The following is a 17,956-nucleotide window of genomic DNA, read 5'->3' as shown; positions in this document are numbered from 1 at the left end:
ACTAGAAGACACACTTTTAATGACTTAAACCTGAAGAGGGTGCAGCTAACCTAAAAATACTAAGGAAGAAATGTAGGAGACACAGGGGGTGGGGACACCAGGAGAACACAAGCAACAGACTTCAACTAAGCAGGGCACGTAGGGACTCATAGACAGAAGCGGTGGTAACCACAAAGCCTGCAGCAGGCTGTGCTAGGCCCTCGGCATATATGCTATGGTTGTTGGTTCAATATTTTTGTGTGAACCCATAACAGTGGAAGCAGGGGTGTCTCTGACTCTTTTGTCTGCTCTTGGGACCCTTTTCTTCCTACTGGCTTGCCTTGCCCAGCCTTGATATGAGATTTTGTGCATAATTTTGTCCAGTCTTATTATGTCATGTGCTAATTTCTGAAGGCCTGCTCATTTCTGAAGGGAAACGGAGGAGGGGTGGATAAGGGGAAAAAAAATGGGAGGTGGGATAGATGGGAATTTGAGAAATGGAGGGATGGGATTATTGAAAATAGATTTGGGGGGTGTATTAATTTTTTGCTTTTATCCCCAAGACCTTAAGTACCAATAGCTGTGAACAGGTGAAAGTTGTATAGTGTCATAAGACTCCAGAGTACTTTGTCAACATATGGAGGGTTGGGTTCTGGGCATCAGAATTCATGTCCTTGAGCATGAATGCCAAATGCTTTAACTCACTGAGCCATCTCCCCAGCCCAAGAAAGTCCACTTTATATATAGTAAGGAAGAATAGTTCTGATGACAGTGGGCTCACCATTAGAAACCATGTGAATTAAAGGACCCAGTATTGTTTTCCACGTGCCGAAATAAAATAACCATCGACCCAGAATTTTGGACCTGGTGACATTTTCCTGCAGGGATGGCAGACAGATTAAGAAAAACTAAATTTTATTCCGGCAGGGCTTATACCAATAAATTAACTTTAAAGGATCTCAAATGGAAAGGAAATAAAATAAGGACATTTTGGGACACCAGGGACCAGTGAGCAAGGGGGAAAGCAGAAGCAGGGTCAACTACAGGGAAGAGTCACTGGCCTGTGAGAGTCTAAATTATACTTACTTGTTAAAGCCAAACGGCATCATTTTGTGTGGATCTCAAACATGCATAGGAAATGGTTAAAACCACACCAGAAGCAGGAGAATAAAGGGACTTAATAAGACACAAAAACATTTATAATTAGTTTGATAAAATGTTGACATCTCTTAATGGTGATGAAATAATTTGAAGTTTTGAATATGGTTGCAATTCCAGAAATTTCTTTACACAATAAAGTATATAAATCCATACACACACACTGTGATAATATCAATTTTCTGGTTCTGATATGTGTGATAAGCCAAGATGTAATGTGGTATGGAATGTGATCGTGTCCATTGGTTGAATCTGTGTAAATACTTGGTCCCCATGACAGTGGTACTGAGAGGAGCTGGTGATCTTTAAAACATGAGGGCTAGTGAAAGGTCCTTTGTTTATTTGGGGGCATAAATAAAAAGGATTATATTACCATAACATAGATTCCAGGCACTGTCATCCCATAGAACTATGAGCTAAGATAAATCCATCGTTACTTCATAACTAGTCTGTGTCAGGCAATTAGTCACAGTCTTGTGAAAAAACACAAATTCTGGGAAATCTGAAGGTGGGCATGCTAAATGACCAAAAATGTATTAATTTTATTTAGTGTAACAATATGGCAGGATAATGTCTTTAATGGCACAATGTGTTGGTCTGTTTTACATTGTCATAACAAAATGTTGAAAGCTAAAGAAAGGAATTTTATTTGGCTACCATTCTGATGCCAAGGTCATGACAGCCCATATGCTTTGTTTTGGTTCAGGGATCCATTGACTGGGTTGTAGTACGACAGAAAAGAAGAAACATCTCAATATTCTAGGATCTCCACTGCGACTGGTAGCTTTGCAGCCTCTCCCTGGGGACACTAACACTACCACATGGGGCCAAGGTCTCCCCATGATGCCTTCAATCCCAGGGTTTCTGCAGCAACTGAGGTTGTACCCTTGCCGTTGCCCCTCTTTTGGGCCCCCTTCAGGGAGACTCCGAATCTGCCACATAGTGCCAAGCCTCAGCCGCTGTCCGTAACCCTTTCATGCCTTCAGAACCAGTCCCAGGTGGGAGACACTTACACGTTATTTGCCAAGCTCCGCTGCCAGCTTCCTGCTCAGCCTCGTTCCCTCCCAGTGGACCACAGCTTCTGTGTGCTGACCCTGAGGAAACGCTTCCCAGAGGACTTCACCTCAGTGATGTGGGGCTCTTCTTAATCACAGCTGATCGGTCCCACTTGGACAAAGCAAAGGTTTCACTTCAGTGATTCTGGGCTCCCGTGAATCATAGCTGATTCTTCGGCTGCAACTGAGCATAAACCACTGATTCTTCATTCATATAAACAGCCCTGATAGCATCTTTGAGGGACTCTCAACCGCCCTCTGAAACTCCACAAGTCACTCTTCCGTTTGCCGCATTTCTGTCAGTAGATTCAACTTCCAAGCTCTCACAGGACGGCCCATTAAAGCTCTGAGCATGCACTGGCTTTTCCAGCCCAAAGCTCCAAACACTTCTTACATACCCCTCTCGTTACCAATTTATGTCCTAATTTGTTTCTCTATTGCTATGAGAACCACCAAGACCAAAAGTGAGTTGGGGAGCAAAGGGTTTGTGTTAGCTTGCAGGTTATAGTCCATCATCAAGGGAAGCCAGGGCAGGAACTTAGAAGCAGGAACTGAAGTGATAACCGTGGATGGGTGGTGGTTTGCATCTAGGCTTAGACTCAGCTGCTTTTCCTATACCACCCAGCAATGCCTGACTTGGGCTAGTACCACCCACTTGGGCTGGACCCTCCAACATCAACTGGCAATCAAGAAAATGCCCTAGAGACATGCTATCAGGCCAATATGATAAAAGAAATTTCTCAATGTCAAATTAATTCCCAAGATTGGTATGTTTGTATGTTTTCACTTTAATTTTTTTATTTTGAATTATTTATGTGGAAGGAGGAATATGAATGTAAGTGAAGGTGCCTATAGAGTCCATGAGCTTTGGATTCCCTGGAGCTGTACTTTCGGACACTTGTCGGCTGTCTGGTGGGGGCGCTGGAGATCAAACTCAGTCCTCTGTTAGAACAGAATGTACTCTTAACACGTGATCCATCTCTCCAGCTCCTAAGATTTTATTATTACAGTTGTTTATCCGGTGTGTGTGTGTGAGAGAGAGAGAGAGAGAGAGAGACAGAGACAGAGACAGAGACAGAGACAGAGAGAGAGAGAGATATGAATACATAGACTTACCTAACAGGTAATACTAACTCTTCTAGTTTCTCCCAATATCTTAGAGTGTCCTTGATCAGATATATCATTGCTAACTGACCTCTGCAGCCTGGCCATAGAGACTGTTCTTTATAGTCCAGGCACTAAAGTTCATGTCTTGTTCTGCTGGATGCCTGCAGAAGCTGGTGTGACCTTGGAGGTACTAAAGTTATCAATGTCTGCTTGCACAGAGTCTACTTAAGCAAACAAGATGAGAACTAAGCTTACAAGTAAATTTAATTATGTAAGAACCATATTCTATGGAAGTCTTTTGTCTCTTTGGTCACTTTAGAAGTCTAACCATCCTTCCCACCCCAAGTTTCCATAATTTCTCATCCCATTTCACTACATACTTGCAAGTTTCAAGTCGAAGGTGTTCAATCCCATAGCCTGGGGGCCACAAATAGCCCAGGATATCTGCGGCGAACTCCCTGACCAGCAGGAAAGAACAGCCACCAGACTAGGATTCTTCCCAAATCACGCTTTATTGGAGCCTCTTGGTTATAGAGAGAGCAGAAGCTAGGGGCCCTGAGCTGGAGTCTGCCTAGCAACCTTTGATACTTTGATACTTTAACTGCTTTTCTGGAGACCCACCGGCAGGAAAGAAAGCAGGGGAACATCCTTGTCAATTACAGACCACAAGGAAGTTCCCCTGCTGGTCAAGGGGAGTGTGGGCAGCTAGATCACAACAACTCACCATTTTCTGGTGGAAGAACTGCAACCTTAATATTGAGTTATTTATCAAGCGAGGCCAGGGCCAAATGCCATCTTGTAATGGCAGCCATTCAAATCGGCTCTCAGCAGATATCCTAAACGTTCTTAAAACAATAGACTGTGATATTTTTTCATAATGCAATTGCATGGTTCTAGAATATAAATTTTGTAGATGACAATGTCCTGTCACAATGCAGAGCAAAATAAGCTTGCATGTTTACACAATACATAAATCACCTGCAATGTATAGTCCACGACAATTCTTCACTCAGAGTATCCCAGAGGAGCCAAACAGTTAACCATCCCTCCTCTCAATGGCACCATCTCCTACAAGTGACTGAAAGTAATCTAACTGTACCATTATCATGAAAAAAAAAGGTAACATTTTCTAGGTCATAGGACAGTTCAATGCAGATAAATTATTTTAAATGCATTAATTGTGTATATATATATATAAAATCTCTACTGACAGTTGAACTGCTAATTTCAGTATTTGAAAAAGAAAAACACAAACCTCTCAACTCTTCGTCTCTTCACGCCACTGTTCGGGGTCCATCCTGTATTCTCTCTCATCTCTGCGACTGAAATTAGCACTAGCTAGGAACCTTGTCCTAGGCTGACAGCAAATAGCTACGACTATGGATATGATCAATGGGTTATATATGGTTTTGCTAGAACGCCCTGTGAACTCCTTTTTCCCCAGACTAGGGAGCTCTCAGTAACTACTAGCCTGTTCCAGCAAAAAAGAGCAAGCTTCAAGTTCCAGTGAGAGACCCTGTCTCAAACACTAAGGAGGTGTTAAAGAAAAACATCCAAGCCCTCCTCTCACACCTCCGAATGTGTATGCACAGGTGCACACACACACACACAAGCTCACACACACACTTACATGTGCACAGGCACACACACAGGTGCACATGCACACGTGCACACACACAGAGGTGCACATGCATACACAAACACACACGGCTCACACACACACAGGTGCACATGCACACACACACATACACACACACACACACACAGACCACCAATCCAAGCTGTCTTCTCTCACCTCACACACGATTTTGGAATCTCCTCCAAAAAGTTAAAATGGGGTGGACTCTTTTAGGAATAATGCAGCTGAAAAGGCAGTAACTGCAGGGAACTGACAAAGCACTACATCTATGTGGTTCATAAATGATGGGATTGGTGAGTCCACATCGCATTAGGACACAGTTTTTGGTTAAAGCAATAAACGTGATATTAGAAATGTAGGATTTTCCTCTCAACATCAGCTGAATGAGACAATGGGAGAGCATTATCCCTGCTTCAATGGGAGAGCATTGGCCCTAGTGCTGGTGGAAAACTGAGGCTCACAAACACAGGAACTTGCCCCAAACTTGTGTATTTTAAGAAAAGTAAGTTTCCTGGCCTAGAGCCTCAGAGAAAATGGAGCTTCTAATTCTTCCTCTGCCACCGACATGAGTTTTGACCCCCAACTAATATTTCATATCCCTGGTGAATTTTTCCACATGAAATGTGATAACTGGGCCTGGTGAGCTATAAAGAAAACTAGGTTGGGTAGGTAGAAAACTCAGGCAGTCCTTGCCTTACTTTCAAGAGTCCCCCTAAGGGCTCTGGTGGAGACCTCTGCCTTAGACACCCTATCCGGAAGGGCCTGGTCGGCAATGGACTTTCTAGTGCTCCGAAGCCCCCACCATACCCTCCTTAAAGCTTGAATCTGCAGGGCTTCTGTCAGCGACAAGTTGGACTAAAGACTTCCTAGGGTCTCAACAGTCTGCAAGCTGCATTAACGACGAAGTAAACGTGCACCTCTAGCGCAGAGGATTATGGCAGGATACCGATGCAGCGTCCCGCCCCATCCCTGAAGATGGAACACCAAATGCAGCAACAACTACCCCAACCTCCCTAGGCTGGGTACAGTGTTTCAGCTGCCTTCGCAGAGGCTGGAGAGTTCCTCTTGCGCCTGCGCACACAGAGCTTGTGCGGTGTGGGGGGGGGGGGGAAGGCCGGCAAGTTGGGCGTGGTCTGCGTGTACTGGGCGGGTGCACAGCGGTAGTTGGCTCTGGAGCCCGTGTGGTCTGAGACTGCTTAAACCACCACCACGGAATCGCTATGAGAATTGCAACCGCCACTGCTCCTCACACAGGGCACCTGCCAGTGCTTTGGTCTACGGATCACGTTGGTGGGAACCGAACTATTCGTGGTGCGGTGCCCCCGAGGGCACTATTTTCGGGGCGTGTATGGGATGAGTGGGCATCGCTGCTCCAGGCAGAACCGGTCTGTGGTTCCACAAAGCTACGGTTAATGCGTTGCAGCCGTAGATGTTATGGTGCCTTTGGGTTCTGACAAGTGGCCGATGTGATATCACTGTGCCTAAAAGAGGAGACAATGACGTCACAACGACCTAAAGCCTTGGAAGGTGGAAGGAGCGCTCTTTGAGACAGGCCAATTCTAGAGGATTTTTTTTTAACGTCGCGGGTCTTGCATTCTTGAAACTGGGGTGACTCCAAGAATCTCCATATCTTCTAGTTAATCCTTTCCTCTCTCCTATGAACAGAGAACTCAGCGGCTAGAAAAAGGCTTTCTATAGTGCTGCAAACTCCAAAGTTCTGGAAACTGGAGAAACCTAAACTTCTTCCTCTTAAGGAATCCTTGAAAGCTGGTCTGTCTCCCAGGATGCTTCTGATCTCTTTCTAGTTAGGAACTCTAAGCTATACCAAAGATCTCCCAAGGTTTCTGCCCTCCAAATCAACCCAGCACTCACCTCGGGTCATGTTAGGCATGGGGCAGAGGAGAAGAGGAGAGGCAAGGCAGGAAGAAGGAAAGATTGAAGAGCTTACTTTGGTGGGGATTGGAACCAGAAGAGAGGAAGTTTTCTAGAAGTATAGGGAAGAGTTGAAACAGGCAAGAAAAAGCTTTCCCATGTCTGTTTGTCTGTCTGTCTGTCTGTCATCCCTCATCTCTTGTGTGTGTGTGTGTGTGTGTGTGTGTGTGTGTGTGTGCAGGAGTGCAAAAGGCATACTGGGTACCAGAGGAGAAACTGTCCCCAGTCACATCCTTCCAGAATTGAAGCCTGTTGAGTGATCACCTGCAATCCTTGGCACTGCATAATCTTGCCATTCCTTGGAGCAAATGTTACTAAAAACTGGGCTCTGGTTTCACACCATGAGAGCAACATGTGGTACCCTCAGTAGTCTGGACATTTTTGTCTAGGCTGGTGCCCCATTCCCTTACACCATGCTAAAACTTCTGCCCCAGGGAGTTCATTCTTCTGAGGATGCATGTTTGATATTGAAAGTCTCTCAGCCTCTGGACCCAGGGTGGGGCTTGGGATTCACCATGCCAGAAGTGGAATGTGCCAAAAAGGAAAACATCCCAAGCAAACCTTCTGGAACATTCCACAGCATTAATGATGTCCCGGGGGCCTGGCTAACTGCAAAGGTTCTGAGTGTCCTGAAAGGAGTGAGGGGACAGCTGTGGTAGTCAGGGCTGGGGGGAACGGAATTCCAGAAAAAAAGTGAAGATGCCTCTTAAGGTTTCAGAAAGTGCTCATAGTGTGCTCTTGCTCTCTTCTCTCTCTCTCTCTCTCTCTCTCTCTCTCTCTCTCTCTCTCTCTCTCTCTCTCCACTGTCACTCTCTCTCTAAATTGTCTTACCATAAGCTGTGATGTCGACCATCTCATGTCCTGATCTGAGTTCCAACACTTCGAATCAATAGCCCTTCCATGAACCCAGACAGAGGCCCCAAGACTCTTGGAGAGAGGCTTCGTTCACTTTGGGGCCTTGTTCTTGTAGACCCTGATGGAAGACAGTGAGCATTTGCCAGTCAAGGGGCAATCCCACAGACCAGCACCCATGACCTGGCACACTGCTCACTGGCAGATGGAGATGGGTCGTGAGATCATTCAAGAAGTTTTTGAGGGAGACACACCTTACATACACTGCTGAATAACGGATAGGTACTGTGGCGACCTTTCTCGTGTGGAAATGCACGTGGAAGTACCCCAATCCTGGGTCGTCCATCCAGGTCTATCCAGCAGGGGGCAGCGCGGCCTCCAGCTCGGCAGACAGTGCTCACAAGGACTGGCCAGGCTGAGGCTCCAACTCTAAATTGGGCTCCTGGGAAGCAAAGGTCTCCATCTTCTACCGGGCTTGATAGAATTCCCACAAGAGGTTGGGGCAAGACTGGCCAGGAAAGGAGAGAGTGTTTTAACTACTGCAATCCAAACTAGCTTTCTTGGTCCTCAGGACCCTGCTTGAGGCCAGGGTTTGGGTCATTGATGAAGGCAAGCATAGCCCAGTGGTCCTCACCCCTACGTAGTGCCAGGGAAAAGCTAAACTTGGTTTGGGAAAGGCCAAGGGCGCCACCGTCTGCGCGGTCCTGCAGTCTGGGTGCTGGAGCTAAGGGGGAGTCAGGCTCCGCCCCCAAGTTGAAGAGCCCCAGCCGCCAGATTTCTAATTGTGGCAAAACTAAACGCCCAAGGGTAGGTTCACTTTGCCTTTCGAAGCCAGGAGTGAGGATTCCAGGGCGTCCGCCCCCACCATCCCTCACAAGATTTCCAAATTGCGAGGAATTAAGAATCGTCATGGATTTGGGGCTGTGATTCGTGTAGGGGGACAAGCTCCAAGGGGAGAACTGGGAGTAAGAGGTTTCTAAAGGAAACAGAGAAGGATATTGACTGAGGGACTTCAGGAAGACGGGATAGCTTATTGCAGATGCGTGCTGAGGGCCGGGGCCAGAGGACAAATGGGCTTTGAGGCCCGGTGAAGGAAGATCTCACCCCAAAACAAAAGCCAAGGGCCTGTAGGAAAGATGGGGGGAGGGGAAGTCTGGTGTGTGTGCATAAGGGGCGGGCTAGAGGGAGGGGTGACAACGACTCGGTTCCCTCCTGCCCCCGCCCCCCTGCGTGACCCCTGCATTCGGAGAGGCTGGGATTTCTCAAGGCTTAATGGGAGGGCAGCAGACCCTCCTTTGCAACAACCCACAGCTTTTCGGATTTGAGGAGTTAGAAGACCCGGGCCCTGATTACATAAATACGGAGATCGGAGATCGACCAACACCACAGAAGCAGGGCTTCTTCCACCATCCCATCCTAACTGGACGAGGTGAGAAAAGTTGACAGGTGGAAACTGAACAGAGAAATCTGTTCCTCTCTAAATAAAAGAACTCCCCCCCCCTCGCGGCCCGAGAGGAAAGTATCCATTCTGTCATGCCTGTAAAATAACCGTTTATTTAATAGTTTAAAAAAAAAACTCCAGTGATAAATGTCCGTTACCGATGGTCAGCATAAAGTGCCAGTCGCAATACAACGCCCGGCTCCTGGCTGGCTGCTCTCGCGCGCTCAGCGATGGAGCAGGGGAGCGGAGGCTCGGTCCCGCCAGCCCGGGATGCCTGGTCCTTAGCCCGGTTTCCGCGCCCGGAGCGGGAGGTCAGCGGCGCAGCCTGAGCGCCCAGGAGTCGCAGGGAGCCAGGAGCCCCTGGGGCCGGTGACAGAAGCAGATACAAGGATTACACTTTCGCAGGCTTCCCACGTGGGGATGGGAAAGGGAGGAGGGACTAGAAATTGCCAGGGCGCGCAGATCTTTTCTTTTCCCCCTCTCCGCAGTCAAGACTTTACAAGCTTATATGGTCAAAAGGGGGAAAAATAAAGAAAACGTATAAAATAACAATAGAAAAAGTAATACTTTTGGGAAAGGCGCCACTGCGGCTAGGCGGAGTTTTCGTTCCCTTTTTTCCTTTCTTTCTTTCTTCTTCTTCTTTTTAAAAAAATGCAGTTTCCCTTCCGCCACGTGAGTTAAGTACCGCCTTTTGGCCAAGAGTTTAGCCGCGTCCTGGGGGAGCCGCCCAGGCTGTAGGAGTCACGGCCCCGGGCATGGCTCAGGAACGCCGCAAGCGCTAGGGACCCAAGGGACATTGTTGGTGTGAAAGAAAGATTCCCAAAGCCCTTCCCGCTGCCCCGCAGAGTCGCCTCCAGCTTGGGTCCCTCTGGAAAAGAAGGCAGCAGCTCCTCCCAGGGTCCTGGTGCCCCGCAGGCTCTGTTTAGCATTTGATCTTGGAGGTTTTGAGCTCCTTCACTTGTGAGTGTAGAGTCTTGTGGACAGCGAGAGTCCGGGACTGGCAGAATCCTTTTCCACACTCTTGACACTTGAAAGGCTTCTCTTTGGAGTGAATATATCTACGGGTAGAGACAGACAACATCATGCAATGTTGTTTATGAATGCGTGTACGAGGTCCCCGCCCACTGACGTTAAGGTGTTTGTGGGTTCAGACAAAGGGGGCAAAGGAGAGATCGGCAACAGGCCGGCCTAGACTGTGGGTAAGAGTGAGAAGGTGGAGGGGAGCTTTGGTTTCATAAACAGATTCGACAGATAGACCACCTGCCTTCCTGAGGCTGATAAGTGGGGACGACCTCCTTCTAAAGGCTGAGTCAACACTGGAGGTCAGTCAACAGACTAGGGGGTCAGACAGTTTCTAGATCTGCCCTGCCGGAGCAGTCAGCACTAGCCCAAGAGATTCTTGAAAACTAGAAATGCGTAAAATTAAGTAAAACTAAAACGTTCTGAGTTCCTATTCCAAGTGATCCTTCCCAAATCTCTCGGGCATTGTGATAACTGAGAAAGGAGGCAAACAGACCCAACCTTGTGAAGACCTGATCTTAGGTCCTAGTCGTCACCATATTTCTTTCCCCACGTTCTAAAACCTGTCCTGGAGCGGGGCGGGAGGGACGGGGAGGGGTGGCTGTTCACGGTTTGTAGAGAATTCCCAGAGGTAAGGGAATGCTTAACAGCCACCAGGGACTCTTAGGAACCTTAAAGGGGGGCAGGGGAGGGACACACCAGGCCAGAGCAGCCAAAACAGACCCCTCTGGGGGCCACCCGCGACGCTATAGTGCCGCACCTGTGGTCCCGTAGGTGGTCTTGCCTCCGGAAGGCTTTGTGGCAGATGTCACAGGTGTATGGCCGCTCATCTGTGTGCGTCCGCTCGTGAATGAGTAGGTTATAGGACTTAGTGAAGTGACGGCCACAGAACTTGCAGACGAATTCCTTTTTAGTCTTGGAAGGCAGGCGTCCCCTCGTGGGCTTCTTTTCTGGGGATAGCTTGGTCACATCCAGGAGGGCGCCCAGCCCACCAGCGGGGGAGCCAGGACCCTCCCCTCGGCCAAGCTTGGAGGGATCTTCTTGTGTGGCAGCCAAGGCCAGGTTAGCGAAATCAAAGCGCGGCTTGGTCTTAAGCGCCACACCGCTGCCTCCCGCGGTGATCTCTGGCTTTGGGTGGATGACGTGAGGAAACCAGGGAAAGGCGGGCAGCTGAAAGCGAGCATCCATCAGGCTGGACACCGCACCTGGCACTTTAGAAAAAGAGGAACGTGGCAAGTGCATGGCTGGGTAGCCCAGGGTCCATTGGTGCAGATGTACAGCGTGCAGAGCACTGAAGCCGTACAAGTTGGGCAGGTGGTCCGAAGGGACTGTGGGCAGGCCATTCACTGCCTGGAGAAAGGAGTAATTGGTGAGCTGCAGGGACGGGTGGATGGGCACCGGTGCTGGCAAGGTTTTGCTGCCCATTTCTGTAGCTGGTAGCGGCAATGGTTTGAATTATTGATCTGCAAAGACAGGAAGAAGGATGGGGAGAGAGAGCCAAAGAGATATTCAGAATTCCAGTCCGGTTATACACACACTCTCCTTCCCTTAGGGCAGGCAGGAGGTCGGAATCGAAGACCCCACCCATGAACCCCACTGCCCTCTCAAAACAGATGAGAACATAAGATATAGAAGGGTTGTCTGGCCAGAATTCTCTGTGATGGTCAAGCCCCCTCCAAATGGTATCTGGCAAAGACACATATTGTTGACAGAGCCATCAATGGAAAACTAAGTCCTCAAACACAGACACAACCAACTTAAATGCCTGCTGTCAGCTGTGAAAGATGCACACATAGGAATACAGGCATGGCATGCCGACACCGATATTCACACCCAGGCAAACCTGGGCCACACAGAATTACACGGTCCTGCAACAATAACAAGATCTGGGGGAGCACACTTACACACTCAGTTCACATGTTCTGAGGAGGCATCAAACAAGAAGGTCAGGAAGCAGAGTGGAACTGCCAGTGTTTTACGGGACAACCCTGTACAAAATGCAGGCGCCTTCAGACAGACATACCATCCACCCCCTTCAGACAGACATACCATCCACCTCCTGCCTGTTAAGGTTTGGGGGTAACTGGCTTAGTTTCCAGAAGTCAAAAAGAATCCTGCCATCCATCTTTCAAGCTCTCATTTGGACCTAGATTTGCTATGTACCATACAATTGGTGAACCCCGTGGACTCTGTCCTCTCGGTAGCTGCTTGCAGACTGACTCCCTGACCTTTGGTAATGATCCTCATTTCAAGAAAGGTACTGACATCCACGTTTTGCTCATTTGTTCAGTCAAACAATTGCAATTCCTTATGAGGGAGCTCATGTGTCCTCCCCCGGGGGAGCTGTTTTTCTGGGGGTTCAGGCTTCTTACATATTATGAAAACCTTGGGCAAGGTCATTGTGTGTAGGTAGGAGCACTAATGCCAGTCCTTGCCTGCTGGGTTCTGTTTATTCTCCGAATACAGATTAGGGTTCTTGAATATGGTTGTTGCCATACCAAAGTGACCAGGGTCTCCAGAGTTGTCATCTTCTGGCCACTTTGGTCAAGTTCCTCAGTATGCGTGGAAAGTGGGGGGCTCTGCAGAGATACCTTTCATCTTTTGTCCCTCCAGATATTTCTGATTTGGGAATATATAGTGGAAGTGGGGGGAGTAGGGAAAATACAAACACTAGGGACCCTTGGGAAGCCTCTGAGCTTGGGGTTTAATGGCAAGGATCAAGTCGTCTTCAGAGCAGAACGTTTGTAAAGTCCTTCCCCTTTCCCAGTGCCAGCCTCTGGCTACTGATTCTTCCTTGACCCCATGCTTCTCTTTCTCTTTCTCCAGTCTCTACTCTGGGGTGTACCATCTACTTTTTTGCCTCTGTCTTCACAGCTCAGACTCACCCCTGCAGGTCTCAACACCCTCAGCCCTAAAGGCTAGACAGAGAGGATGGAGTCAATTTCCTTCCTCCGCCTGGGGCTCTAAAAATGCCTGGCTAGTTCAGAGATGTGCAGAACCTTTTTTATTGGGGGGAAGGGGGGCTACCGGAGGACGCATCACCCAGGACACTTTAGCAGATTGCTAAAAAGGTGACGGGTGGTACAGCTAGATCCAAAGAAAGATGTATTGCTGGGGGTGATGGGTGCCCCAAACACGAGAGCAGGCTGGCTGAAATCTGCCTGCAATTAATTTGGCCTCCCAGATAAGGAAAGCACAAATTTGCTGTCATCCAACTTGGTTAGCTAGCATGATAGCCTGCCCCAGCCTTCTCTACTACTCAGCTCACAAAACCTGTGCCAGCCAAATGAGGGGCCACCTCGGAGGAGATCTGGGACAAGGAGAAAGCAAAGTACCTTTGGAATGAAGAGGAAGCTGGGGACCCATTTGGACTGGAGAGGGAGGCAGCCGCCAACTTCAAAGGTCTATGGGGCTCAGGCTAGTTGAATGCGCTTTGATTTGTCACCCCTTCCAGGCACTGGGAACTAGATCCCTATATTAGGCTCTATAGGAGACAGCCTGGGCAAAGGGGAGTCCACACTGGATCCTCTCCTGCTAGGCCTATGGGAAGTCAAGGAGTGATGGTGGCAGAACTTTTGCCTGACTTTTTTCTTACTTCCTCTGAGGAGCCAAAAGAGACTGGAGAGGCCTTGGGATCCTGGAGAAGTGGTACTTGCAGCCTATCTGCCTAATCTTATTTCCTCCAACACTCCATTTATTTTTCTCAGCGGACCAAGCAGTTTGCTTTCTCTAGCTTTCTGAGGCTTGAGATTCCAGGAGTCATGCTATCCACTCTTTCCCCCTCGGACCAATTTCGTTCGAAACGTGGCTCTTTACACCAGTGCTACAGAATGGAAGATTTGGTTTCAGGCTATCAGTTCAGAAAAAAACACAGTTGCATATATGCCTCCGCGGTGAGAAAAGATGAGCAAACATCAACATCGGGCCTTCCCAACTCCAGCGCTCCCCACTCCTCCTCCCAGACTCCAACCTGAGCTTCTCATCTCTTAATCCGACAGCGACCACCTATTCTAAGGCCCAGCATCCACTCCACGTGGAGCTCAGGCCTGGCGACTCTAGACTGGAGACTTGGGAAGCACTAGTAGGTGTCCCGACTCGCTGCAGTGAACTCAATTCGAGCCTCAGAGCAGGGGTCCCTGTGCGACATAGTCATTCATGTCCCTTTTGCAGTGGACCGCCAATCCCGCGTCTGCCGCCAGCCTTGTGCAGGGCATTAATGAAGTGTGTAGCCTATTAAAGTGGTTTATTCGGGGCTAATTGAGCGTGAGCGAGTTAACTGCTTGCATTAATGAGGACAGAACAAACCCCACGAGCTTGTGCCTGAAGAAGCCCAACGGCACCACCCCCCCCGCAAAAAATAATCATCCTTGACATAAAATCCCCAGTTGAATGGTGACAGGCTTTGGGATCCAGCTCCAGAGGATTGACCAGCACCAGATACTTTGGCTACATTTTTCCAACAAACGAGATCGAACGAATCCACTTTCTTTCGCCATTCTACTATACTGGGATGCCCGCTGTGTCCCCAGGAGTCTGCTTCCCAATCTTAATGAAACCGCAATTACTTTGGAAAGAGCCTGGGATAGACCATCTACCCACCAGTTGTCAGTCGTCGTTGGTTCCCCCATCCCTGTCAGTCAGCCCACTTCATCCCTGCTCGGCCGTGAAACTAGGAGGATAGCTTTGCACACGTGGTTCTCTTCAAAGAGCCAACTTGCAGGTTTCATCATGGATGAAATTCATCGGAGTTTTGCGACAAAGAAACCCTTGCAGCTAAACTCTGTTCCGGAGCCCACCCGGCTTGGATTTGTGCTCGCGCTGCTGAGAAAGGGCTGCGCGGGAGAATTTTTATTCTTATCAGGGCTGCTGGTCGAAAGTAAGATTCATTCAGCAAACAGCCGCCCTCAATTTCTCTCTTTTTTAGGTTCCCATCTTTCCCACTTAACCCTGGGTTAGGCGACTACCAAAAAAAAATCTCCACCCTAGAAACATCTGCAACTCCATAATGGTTCTGTTTGGTCTCCAGTTAGAAAACAATGTTCGTTTGTGCCCCCAGCAAGCTTCCCCATAACAGAGACAATCGAAGGTTAAGAGCTGCAGGCCTAAGGACACACAGAAACCCTCCAATAGAGATCATCCCAACCACAGCGCCCAAGTGTGAGGCAGGCTTCAGACAGGCAGCAGCCTTGTGGTCCTGGGGATTGAGGGCTTCCTGTCTGAAGAACAACTCCGCGAAAGACCAACTCGCATTTAAGCGCAACAGGGTTGGGGCAATGCACCTGTCCCGGGTGCTGTAGGCTTGGATTATGACCATCCACACCCTCTCCCCTCTTCTTCAGCTAAGGCAGGCCAGTCTGAATTAAAAGGGCATCCTAGAAAAAAAAAGTTTGTGCTCTCTGAAGTTGCTACGGTTTCTTAAAGGGAGCCTGCAAACTGCCTTACAAAATATGTGGTCACCTTACCCGAATTCTGCCTAGCCAAACTCTTCTGGCTTCAATGGTCCAGACCTCTCTGTCCCCACCTTTCCACGGAGGTCTGAGGCCAACAAGGGCGCAGAGTCAGAAGTCCTTGAAGGAGCATCCCCATCAACCCTACGCTGCAACTGCTCTCACTTTCACCAAGATCCTGCAGCCTGCCTTTGGCAAGAACTTCCTTTGGGGACACTGAAAAGAGGAGGCACAGGCTACAACAAGGAACCAGGAGTCTTGCCCGCCTTCGCCTCACTGAGCCCAGGCGCCCCAGGGCTGCAGTTACCTTGTTCTGCCGCGGTCCCCCCAGCTGAGCGCGTCTCTGAGGCTCGCTGTGTCGGACTCTAGGAACCAGAGACACTGGAGCCCACTGACACCCTTGGCGAACTGGAGTTCTGATGCGCCTCTAGCCGCAGGGACTCCAAGCGCCCCACAGGCGGGAGCGCTCCGCAGCCTCGGAGTCCTGCCCGCCGGGATCTAGTGAGCTTCGCTCCTGGTTCTCTTTCTGGGTCTGAACCCGAGCCGGTGAGAACTTGCTCGGGAGAGGCCGAGCTACGTCTCACTCATCCCTTAGCACCGAGCCGCCTACTTATTTTAATCCACCACCCCCTACCCCTCCCGCCCCTTGCCTCGCGATTCCTCCCCTCCCTCCCCTTCCCCCCAACTCTGCCTGCGCCTGCGCACTGAGAAACAAAGTTCTGCTGACCCGGGCAGCCGACTTTGGCAGTTTTGCTAGCTTGGCCTCTGCTTCTCCCGACCGGTGTCCACTCCCCGACAGTCCCACTCGACACTTTCTGTATGTTTTTTTTGTTTTGTTTTGTTTTCTTTTCTTTTTTTTAAGACACGCAAGGGCAAGCAGTAGAGGAAACAGCTCCGACCGGACAAGAGAGGGATAGGGCCGAGCATTTAGGATTTCTGCTGTGGTGCTTTAGGACTCAGTTTGTGCCTATGAAAGCCAGGAGGAGCCCGGTGTGTCCCAACACCAGCACCTTAGGCTTGTACGCAGTTAGTAGCCTGGCGAAGTCGCTGTTCTTCTTAGATTTTCCTCGCAGAGGAGACAGACCCCTGCGTGGAGCAGCGACGCTCTGACACCAAATAGTGCTTGGGTCCTGGGCGGTGACTCTGGCAGAGCTAGCTAGTTCCTGGTGCGGAAGGGCAGAGATTACTGACTGCAGTGAGCCATAACATCCGAGTGCCTATGGCTGACCACAGACCCTGGGGTTTGGAGTTCCGCAGAAACAGCGGCGGCAGGGCTTGTGGAAAGGAGCTGCGCTAGATCCCTGGAACTCAGAACCCCGGGATTCAGCTCTAATGCTCCGGTCACAGACTTGTTTAGGGTGGTTGGGAGTTTGAAGGGCAGCTGAGAGCTCTGAGTCTTGGGGAGCTGGTTTGGGTTGAGTTTGCAGAAGGAGTCGGGACTAAAATAACTACATTCTAGCTTTCTTATACTCTTTACTATTGATCCCGAGGACTGACCTACCGCTGACCCCAGTCAACCCTTCCTACCACCTTTCTGGAATGCCTGACCTGGCTTCTTCGGGGGAGTAGGTGAGGATTTCTGACGGGACTTTCTGACTTTCAGAATTAGGACTCCAGAGTGACAGGCAGGCAGGCACGCGCGCGCGCGCACACACACACACACACACACACACACACACACACGGCCTCCTGGGGACCTGAAGCCTCTCTAATGCATCGATATAGTCCTTTTAGAAGTGTCCCACTGCAACTTTAGTGTCTCTGTGATTCTCTTGAGGAAGCAGGAGTTTGATTCCTAACCTAGGTCCTGATTAGGGAGGATGACCCACACACCTCCTTCATCCCTACCAACCATAACTGAATCATAACTACTTTTATAACTGAAACATAACTACTTCCATAACTGAAACAGACTTTCGCAAGCCTTTAGAACAAAACCTGGGCTTCTAGTCTCTGGCTAACTTTGGCTAGTAGAGGGAAGAGCAAGAGAAGCAGGGTTATATTCTTCCATCCCACTGATTGGGGTCCAAGCAAGGAACCCACGTAATTGTCCCCATGTGCCTAGAAGCTTAGCACCTGTTAGTACTGGCTGGATCCTGGCCACAGCGCTGCCTCTTGGAGCAGAGGGAAGCTGAGATCACCCTCTTCCAAGAGCTGCGGGACAACACAGAAACAACATCCAGTCAGGCATTCCCTTCCTGGACTTCACAGACTTCCTACCAATTTGACTAAAGAAGTTTTTGGGTGCCATTCTCAGGTCCCCAAAGTAGGCACAGCTCAGAGAATTTCTGTACTAAGGGTCAAAGTTTCCCAAATTGGCTGGCAT

At 49.3% G+C, this 17,956-nt stretch overlaps 1 protein-coding gene across 1 annotated transcript; it reads right to left on the bottom strand.

The window, feature by feature from the left end:
• Positions 1 to 9,940: 9,940 nt before the first annotated feature.
• On the bottom strand, positions 9,941 to 16,230 carry Osr1 (odd-skipped related transcription factor 1). The gene is made up of 3 exons (XM_050142007.1): positions 15,938 to 16,230; positions 10,944 to 11,646; positions 9,941 to 10,221 (listed from the first exon to the last, which is right to left on the bottom strand). Exons 2-3 carry the CDS (start codon positions 11,606 to 11,608, stop codon positions 10,086 to 10,088), a joined length of 801 nt encoding a protein of 266 aa, XP_049997964.1. The 5' UTR covers positions 11,609 to 11,646; positions 15,938 to 16,230; the 3' UTR covers positions 9,941 to 10,085.
• Positions 16,231 to 17,956: the final 1,726 nt, after the last annotated feature.

Source organism: Alexandromys fortis, unplaced genomic scaffold (assembly GCF_014885135.2).
Source record: "Alexandromys fortis isolate MF-2015 unplaced genomic scaffold, M_Fortis_MF-2015_v1.1 scaffold_30, whole genome shotgun sequence".
In the NCBI taxonomy this organism is placed as follows: Eukaryota; Metazoa; Chordata; class Mammalia; order Rodentia; family Cricetidae; genus Alexandromys; species Alexandromys fortis.
This window is presented reverse-complemented; position numbering and strand designations above follow the sequence as displayed.